General features: G+C 47.1%; 1 protein-coding gene across 1 annotated transcript; it reads right to left on the bottom strand.

Annotated features, from left to right (window-relative positions):
- Window positions 1-599: 599 nt before the first annotated feature.
- On the bottom strand, window positions 600-9,524 carry LOC133568607 (cytochrome P450 7B1). Its single transcript, XM_061920636.1, has 6 exons — window positions 9,365-9,524; window positions 8,980-9,116; window positions 8,303-8,902; window positions 3,965-4,171; window positions 1,066-1,244; window positions 600-1,000 (listed from the first exon to the last, which is right to left on the bottom strand). The coding sequence occupies exons 1-6, from the start codon at window positions 9,439-9,441 to the stop codon at window positions 701-703; spliced, it is 1,500 nt and encodes a 499-aa protein (XP_061776620.1). The 5' UTR covers window positions 9,442-9,524; the 3' UTR covers window positions 600-700.

Here is a 9,524-nt window from a genome sequence, read left to right on the forward strand (position 1 = left end):
GACCAACAAGTATGAGCTCCAATCACTCTATCACAAAAAATAAAGAGTTGTAGAAATGATTGGAAACTCAAGACAGCCATGACATTACGTTTTTTTACAAGTGTATGTAAACACTGCTCTTGAAAAAAAATTGGTTGCACTTTTTTTGGGGCGGTTTAGATCAGCCGTGCCAGCACCTTGAGGGTTGCAGGTTTGATTCCTGCTTCCGCCATCCTAGTCACTGCCGTTGTGTTCTTGTGCAAGACACTTTACCCACCTGTTCCCAGTGCCACCCACACTGGTTTAAATGTAAAAATTAGATAGTGGGTTTCACTATGTAAAGCACTTTAAGTCACTAGAGAAAAAGCGCTATATAAATATAATTCATTTCACTTTTGACCATGACTGTATATGTAATAGTTACATAATATATATACACATATACTATATAAATATATACTTTGATGAATACTTCCCACATATTCTATTAGCTTAGCGGATCATGCAAACACTTGCAACATGTTAGGTCTCCCCGGGTTTTCTGCTTGTTACGTTATTTTATTTATTTCAGTTTTAGAGTTGTTTGTTTGTATGAAAAAATCATTAAACCTCTTTGCACATTACTTTTTCACCTTTTTATTTGTCAACACGTGGAACAAAACTATCACTTTTAGGCTGAACTTTCAGGTCCAAGCTGTGTAAACAATGCTATCAAACGATGCTAATACACGTTGCTCCGCAGCCTGTAGTGAAAGCGCACATCGTTTGTGGGCTGCAGGACACCGAGGCCGGCCCGGCTGGCATCAAGGCGGGCAGCGGGTTGCCCGGCCTCCAGCTGCAGGTCAAAGTGGAGCAGCAAGAGACAAAGGAACTGTTTGATCTCATTGACGGCGAAGAAGCGTCCGGGACACTTGGACGATCCCGATCCGAAAGGCATGAGGAAGTAGTGAAGCTTGTGTCCGTCCTTGAAGAAGTCTGTCTTCTCCCTGCCGTCCTGCACAAAGCGGTCGTAGCGAAACGCCTGGCGGGACACAAGTGGACATCAAGGACAATTAGGGCTCGATACACGCAGGCGATTAGCCGTACCTCTGGCTCCTCGTAAATGTCGGCGTCCATGTGCATGCTTTGAGGGTATAAGGCAATGATGTCGCCCCTCCTGACCGACACGCTGCGCTTGGCGTCCAGACGTAAAGACATGTCCTCCTGAGCCACTCGAATGTTGATGGATGCCGACGAAAGGCGGAGACTTTCCTTGATGGCGCTCTCTGAGAAGAACGTACACAGTGGGGCAAAAAAGTATTCAGTCAGCCACCGATTGTGCAAGTTCTCCCACTTAAAATGATGACAGAGGTCTGTAATTTTCATCATAGGTGCACTTCAACTGTGAGAGACAGAATGTGGGGGAAAAAAATCCAGGAATTCACATTGTAGGAATTTTGAAGAATTTATTTGTAAATTATGATGGAAAATAAGTATTTGGTCAACCATTCAAAGCTCTCATTGATGGAAGGAGGTTTTGGCTCAAAATCTCACGATACATGGCCCCATTCATTCTTTCCTTAACACGGATCAATCGTCCTGTCCCCTTTGCAGAAAAACAGCCCCAAAGCATGATGTTTCCACCCCCATGCTTTACAGTAGGTATGGTGTTCTTGGGATGCAACTCAGTATTCTTCTTCTTCCAAACACGACGAGTTGGTTTATACCAAAATGGATACATGGATGATACAGCAGAGGATTGGGGGAATGTCATGTGGTCAGATGAAACCAAAATAGAACTTTTTGGTATAAACTCAGCTCGTCGTGTTTGGAGGAAGAAGAATACTGAGTTGCATCCCAAGAACACCACACCTACTGTGAAGCATGGGGGTGGAAACATCATGCTTTGGGGCTGTTTCTCTGCTTAGGAGACAGGAAGATTGATCTGTGTTAAGGAAAGAATGAATGGGCCCATGTATCGTGAGATTTTGAGCCAAAACCTCCTTCCATCAATGAGAGCTTTGAATGGTTGACCAAATACTTATTTTCCACCATAATCTACAAATACATTTTTAAAATTCCTACAATGTCAATTCCTGGATTTTTTTCTCCACATTCTGTCTCTCACAGTTGAAGTGTACCTATGATGAAAATTACAGACCTCTGTCATCATTTTAAGTGGGAGAACTTGCACAATCGGTGGCTGACTAAATACTTTTTTGCCCCACTGTAGCTAAGTGGGGGTGCGGGAGGTAGAGAGCAAGGCTGCAGGAAGTAACGAGTCAAATTGCAGGAAGTAGCGAGCAAGGATGCAGGAAGTAACTAGTGAAGTTTCAGCAAGGAACGAGCGAGGCAGCAGGAAGTAGCAAGCAAGGTCACAGGAAGTAGCAAGCGAAGTCTCAAGAAGTAGCAAGCGAGGTTGCAGGAAGTTTTGAGAGGTCACAGGAAGTAGCAAGCGAAGTCGCAAGAAGTAGCGAGCGCGTATGCAGGAAGTTGTGAGCAAGGTCGCAGGAAGTAGCAGGCGAGGTTGCAGGAAGTAGTGAGTGAGGTCACAGGAAGTAGCAAACAAAGTCGCAAGAAGTAGCGAGCGCGGTTGCAGGAAGTAGTGGGCGCAGTCACAGGAAATTGCGAGCAGGAAGTCGTGAGCAAGGTCACAGGAAATAGCAAGAGAGTTTGCAGGAAGTAGCGAGGGAGGTTGCACGAAGTAGTGAGCAAGGTTGCAGGAAGTAACAAGCAAGTTTGCAGGAAGTAGTGGGCGAGGTCACAGGAAATTGCGAGCCGGCTCGCAGGAAGTTGTGAGCAAGGTCGCAGGAACTAGCAAGCGAGATTGCAAGAAGTAGCGAGCGCGGTTACAGGAAGTAGTGAGAAAGGTTGAAGGAAGTAACAAGCGAGGTTGCAGGAAGTAGTGGGCGAGGTTGCGGGAAGTAGCAAACAATGTCGCAAGAAGTAGCGAGCATGGTTGCAGGAAGTAGTGGGCGCAGTCGCAAGAAATTTCGAGCAGGAAGTCGTGAGCAAGGTCACAGGAAATAGCAAGACAGTTTGCAGGAAGTAGCGAGCGCGGTTGCAGGAAGTAGTGAGCAAGGTTGCAGGAATTAACAAGCAAGTTTGCAGGAAGTAGTGGTAGAGGTGGCAGGAAATTGCGAGCTGGCTTGCAGGAAGTAGTGAGCGAGGTCGCAGGAAATAGCAAGCGAGGTTGCAGGGAGTAGTGAGCGAGGTCACAGGAAGTAGCAAACGAAGTTGCAAGAAGTAGCGAGCGTGGTTGCAGAAAGTAGTGAGCGAGGTTGCAGGAAATAGCAAGAGAGTTTGCAGGAAGTAGCAAGCGCGGTTGCAGGAAGTAGTGAGCAAGGTTGCAGGAAGTAACAAGCAAGTTTGCAGGAAGTAGTGGGCAAGGTCGCAGGAAATAGCAAGCAAGGTTGCAGGGAATAGTGAGCGAGGTCACAGGAAGTAGCAAACGAAGTTGCAAGAAGTAGCAAGCACGGTTGCAGGAAGTAGTGAGAAAGGTCGCAGGAAGTAACAAGCGAGGTTGCAGGAAGTAGTGGGCGAGGTTGCGGGAAATAGCGAGCCGGCTCGCAGACAGCAGTGAGCGAGGTCACAGGAAGCAGTGAGCAAGGTCGCAGGAATTAGCGTGCCAGCTCACAGGAAGTAGTGAGCGAGGTTGCAGGAAGTAGAAAACGAAGTCGCAAAAAGTAGTGAGGACTGTTGCCGGAAGTAGTGAGCGAGGTTGCAGGAAGTAGCAAACGAAGTCGCAAAAAGTAGTGAGATCTGTTGCTGGAAGTAGTGAGCGATGTTGCAGGAAATAACAGGCATGGTCACAGGAAGTAGCGAGCACGGTTGCAGGAAGTATTAATGGAGGTCACAGGAAATAGCAAACGAAGTCGGAAAAAGAAGCAGCGAGCGCGGTTCCAGGAAGTAGTGAGCGAGGTCACAGGAAGTAGCGAGCAAGGTCGCACAAAGTAGCGAGCCAACTCGCAAGAAGTAACATGCCAATTAGCAGGAACTGGCCTACCCAAATAAAGTAGCTTATCCAGTAGCTCTCTACTGAGCGTCACTTCAGCGTCACCACCGAACTCCATGCCGCTCTGCTTGAGGACGTCGTGGATCTCCCGATGAACTGCCTCGAGGGCCACCGGATGACTCAGCAGGTAGTACGCGGCCCAGAAGGCAGCCGGAACTGTATTTCCCACTGAAGCCCACAAGATGGCAAAGTGGTGCGCTGGAACAGCAAAGAAAACATGGCTGCCATCACAAGTGCAGCATCAACAACCAAGTAGCTGTTCATATCGCTAGTTGTTTAGCTGTTTATGTTGCTAGTCTTGTAGCTGGTTGTGTAGCTGTTCATGTTGCTAGTTATGTAGCTGGTTGTGTAGCTGTTCATGTCACTTGTTGGGTAGCTAGTCATGTCACTTGTAGTGTCACCAGTAGTGTAGCTATTCATGTAGCTCGTCGTGTCACAAGTAGTGTAGCTAGTCATGTAGCTGTTCATGTCACCGGTAGTGTAGCTAGTCATGTAACTGTTCATGTCACCAGTAGTGTAGATAGTCATGTAGCTGTTTATTTCACTTGTCCTGTAGCTAGTCACGTAGCTTGTTGTGTCACCGGTAGTGTAGCTAGTCATGTAGCTGTTCATGTCACCGGTAGTGTAGCTAGTCGTGTAACTGTTCATATCACCAGTAGTGTAGTTAGTCATGTAGCTGTTCATTTCACTTGTCCTGTAGCTAGTCATGTAGTTTGTTGTGTCACCAGTAGTGTAGCTGTTCATGTCACTTGTCGAGTAGCTAGTCATGTAGCTTGTTGTGTCACCATTAATGTAGCCCGTCATGTAGCTGTTCCCGTCACCAGTAGTGTAGATAGTCATGTAGCTGTTCATGTCACTTGTAGGTAAGCTAGTCATGTAGTTGTTCATGTCACTTGTTGGGTAGTTAGGCATGTAGCTTGTCGTGTCACTAGACATGTAGATGTTCTTGTCACTTGCTGGGTAGCTAGTCATGTAGCTTGTCGTTTCACCAGCAGTGTAGCTAGTCACGTAGCTGTTCATGTCACTCATTGGGTAGCTAGTCATGTAGCTTGTTGTGTCACCAGTAGTGTAGCTAGTCATGTAACTGTTCATTTCACTTGTTGTGTAGCTAGTCATGTAGCTGTTCATATCACCAGTAGTGTAGCTTGTCATGTAGCTGTTCACATCACCAGTAGTGTAGCTAGTCATGTAGCTGTTCATGTCCCTTGTTCGGTAGCTAGTCATGTAGCTCGTTGTGTCACCAGTAGTGTAGCCCGTCATGTAGCTGTTCCCGTCAACAATAATGTAGCTAGTCATGTAGCTGTTCATGTCACTTGTTGGGTAGCTAGTCATGTAGCTTGTCGTTTCACCAGTAGTGTAGCTAGTCACATAGCTGTTCATGTCACTTGTTGGGTAGCTAGTCGTGTAGCTTGTTGTGTCACCAGTAGTGTAGCTAGTCATGTTGCTGTTCATGTCATTTTTTGGCTAGCTAGTCATGTAGCTTGTTGTGTTACCAGTAGTGTAGCTACTCATGTAGCTGTTTATGTCACTTGTTAGGTAGTTGGTCATGTAGTTTGTCATGTCACCAGTAGTGGATCTAGACATGTAGTTGTTCATGTCAGTTGTTGGGTAGCTAGTCATGTAGCTTGTCGTTTCACCAGTAGTGTAGCTAGTCACGTAGCTGTTCATGTCACTTGTTGGGTAACTAAATAAATGATAAATGGGTTGTACTTGTATAGCGCTTTTCTACCTTCAAGGTACTCAAAGCGCTTTGACACTACTTCCACATTTACCCATTCACACACACATTCACACACTGATGGAGGGAGCTGCCATGCAAGGCGCCAACCAGCACCCATCAGGAGCAAGGGTGAAGTGTCTTGCTCAGGACACAACGGACGTGACGAGGTTGGTACTAGGTGGGATTTGAACCAGGGACCCTCGGGTTGCGCACGGCCACTCTTCCACTGCGCCACGCCGTCCCTAGTCATGTAGCTTGTTGTGTCACCAGTAGTGTAGCTAGTGATGTAACTGTTCATGTCTCTTGTTGGGTAGCTAGTCATGTAGCTTGTCGTTTCACCAGTAGTGTAGCTGTTCATGTCACTTGTTGGGTAGTTAGGCATGTAGATTGTCTTGTCACTAGTCATGTGGCTGTTCATGTCACTTGCTGGGAAGCTAGTCATGTAGCTTGTCGTTTCACCAGTAGTGTAGCTAGTCACGTAGTTGTTCATGTCACTTGTTGGGTAGCTAGTCATCTAACTGTTCATGTCACTTGTTGTGTAGCTAGTCATGTAGCTGTTCATATCACCAGTAGTGTAGCTCGTCATGTAGCTGTTCATGCCACATGTAGTGTAGCTAGTCATGTAACTGTTCCTATCACTAGTAGTGTAGTTAGTCATGTAGTTTGCCGTGTCACCAGTAGTGTAGGTAGTCATTTAGCTGTTCATTTCACTTGTCCTGTAGCTAGTCATGTAGCTTGTTGTGTCACCAGTAGTGTAGCTAGTCATGTAGCTGTTCATGTCACTTGTCGGGTAGGTATTCAGGTAGCTCCATGTGTCACCAGTAGTGTAGCTAGTCATGTAGCTGTTCATGTCACTTGTTTGGTAGCTAGTCATGTAGCTCGTTGTGTCACCAGTAGTGTAGCCCGTCATGTAGCTGTTCCCGTCAACAGTAGTGTAGCTAGTCATGTAGCTGTTAATGTCACTTGTTGGGTAGCTAATCATGTAGCTTGTTGTGTCACCACTAGTGTAGCTCGTCATGTTGCTGTTCATGTCATTTTTTGGGTAGCAAGGCATGTAGCTTGTTGTGTCACCAGTAGTGTAGCTACTCATGTAGTTGTTCATGTCACTTGTTGGGTAGTTAGGCATGTAGTTTATCGTGTCACTAGACATGTAGCTGTTCATGTCACTTGTTGGGTAGCTAGTCATGTAGCTTGTTGTGTCACCAGTAGTGTTGTTAATCATGTAACTGTTCATGTCACTTGTTGTGTACCTAGTCATGTTGCTGTTCATCTCACCAGTAGTGTAGCTAGTAATGTAGCTGTTCATATCACCAGTAGTGTAGATAGTCATGTAGCTGTTCATATCACCAGTAGTGTAGCTCGTCATGTAGCTGTTCATATCACCAGTAGTGTAGATAGTCATGTAGCTGTTCATATCACCGGTAGTGTAGCAGGTCATGTAGCTCGTCATGTAGCTGTTCACGTCACCAGTAGTGTAGCTCGTCATGTAGCTGTTCATATCACCAGTAGTGCAGCTAGTCATGTAGCTGTTCATGTCACCGGCAGTGTAGCTAGTCATGTAAAAGTTCATGTGACTTGTTGTGTAGCTAGTCATGTAGATGTTCATGTCACCAGTAGTGTAGCTAGTCATGTAGCTGTTCATATCACCAGTAGTGTAGATAGTCATGTAGCTGTTCATATCACTTGTTCGGTAGCTAGTCATGTAACTCGTTGTGTGACCAGTAGTGTAGCCCGTCATGGAGCTGTTCCCGTCAACAGTAGTGTAGATAGTCATGTAGCTGTTAATGTCACTTGTTCGGTAGCTAGTCATGTAGCTTGTGTCACCAGTAGTGTAGCCCGTCATGTAGCTGCTCCCGTCAACAGTAGTGTAGCTAGTCATGTAGCTGTTCATGTCACTTGTTGGGTAGCTAGTCATGTAGCTTGTTGTGTCACCAGTAGTGTAGCTTGTCATGTTGCTGTTCATGTCATTTTTAGGGTAGCTAGTCATGTAGCTTGTTGTGTCACCAGTAGTGTAGCTACTCATGTAGTTGTTCATGTCACTTGTTGTGTAGCTAGTCATGTTGCTGTTCATGTCACCGGTAGTGTAGCTAGTTATGTAGCTGTTCATATCACCAGTAGTGTAGATAGTCATGTAGCTGTTCATATCACCGGTAGTGTAGCAGCTCATGTAGCTGTTCATATCACCAGTAGTGTAGATAGTCATGTAGCTGTTCATATCACCGGTAGTGTAGCAGGTCATGTAGCTCGTCATGTAGCTGTTCACGTCACCAGTAGTGTAGCTCGTCATATAGCTGTTCATATCACCAGTAGTGCAGCTAGTGATGTAGCTGTTCATGTCACCGGTACTGTAGCTAGTCATGTAGCTGTTCATATCACCAGTAGTGTAGATAGTCATGTAGCTGTTCATATCACCAGTAGTGTAGCTAGTCATGTCACCAGTAGTGTAGCTAGTCATGTAGCTCATCATGTAGCTGTTCATGTCACCAGTAGTGTAGTTAGTCATGAAGTTGTTCATGCGGCTCATCGTCTAGCTAGACAGTGGGTGAAAAGCTATCCAGACAAATAATTAGCCTGCCACTGGTGTGTCTAGTGGGTCCAAAGCCTCGTACCCGCTTTGTCGACGTCCCGCAATAAGCTCTGCTGCTCAAAAAGCTCAGACCGCCGTTTGATGAACTGCGAGGTGCGGGACCAGCTGGATGTTCTGTGCGGCAGGAAAAAGCGGATCAGCTCGCAGCGGACGCTCCGGGTGCGTCCCAGAAGCCAGATGGGTATCTGAGCCATGAGCAGCGGGAAGACAGCGTCGAAGCGGACAAAGTCTTCCCTCAGCGCCGCCATGCGGTTGTGGCGAAGGCCGTGCGGAGGCCGCCCGTACATGGTGAGGAAGGTGGCCTCAAACATGACAGACATGCAGAAGTCGTACAGGCCGGCCGTCCTCCAGGCGGCGTCCTGGCTCAGGTGGTCCTGGCGGAGGACAATCATGAGATTGGCCATCATGCTCTCCGTCAGCGATGTTAGGTGGTCTCCGTGAAGCAAATGGAAGGAGCGCTTGATCTGCTCGCTTAGGCCGGGGAACTTCTGGCTGACGACGGGCGGGTACCCGAAGGTCACCGGTGCCACCTTGTTGACGAACTGGTGGAAGTCCAGCTGTCTGCCATGTTTGATGATGGCGGGGTACATCAGAGGGTCCATGACAAAGGTCATGTATCGACCTGCACGCCACAAACATTCACGCGTTAGTCACCCGCCACACGAGTGGAGCCTTGCCCCCTTTGTCACGCCCACCCACCTGCAATGTGAACGGTGAAAATGTCTCCAGATTTCTTCTTCTGCGCTTCCAGAAACTTGTGAGCATTTTTCCTAAACGCCAAAGCTTTCCCGATGAGAGGAATCCAGCCATTGATCAGCGGCGGCTCGCCATCCCGTCTGCACCCAAGACAGGAAACCAACACAGCATAGCATATTAATTTAGCTTTTTTATCTGACTGATAACATGTAATAATGAATTATTTAAAAAAACAAAAAAACAAGCAAAAACAGCTCTGCAAGTAAGGACTATCATGATGAGCCAATCGATTGGCACCTAACGACATGACGTCACGAACCACTGGAACAACAAGCTCGAGAAACACGTCACGTGACATTAGCGAATGTTTGGGAGCGCGTGCACGCACCTTCTGCGACGGGAGACGACGAGCGCGAGCACGAGCACGAGCAGCAGCAGCAGCGGCCACAGCAGCGGCGGGAACATCTTCACGCGCACCAACACACTAAAAGAAGGCACACGCAGTAACAGGACGTGTGTAACTTCCGTTTACGAGGAGGCGGAGATTA

The sequence above is a fragment of the Nerophis ophidion genome, linkage group LG14 (assembly GCF_033978795.1).
Source record: "Nerophis ophidion isolate RoL-2023_Sa linkage group LG14, RoL_Noph_v1.0, whole genome shotgun sequence".
Lineage (NCBI taxonomy): Eukaryota > Metazoa > Chordata > Actinopteri > Syngnathiformes > Syngnathidae > Nerophis > Nerophis ophidion.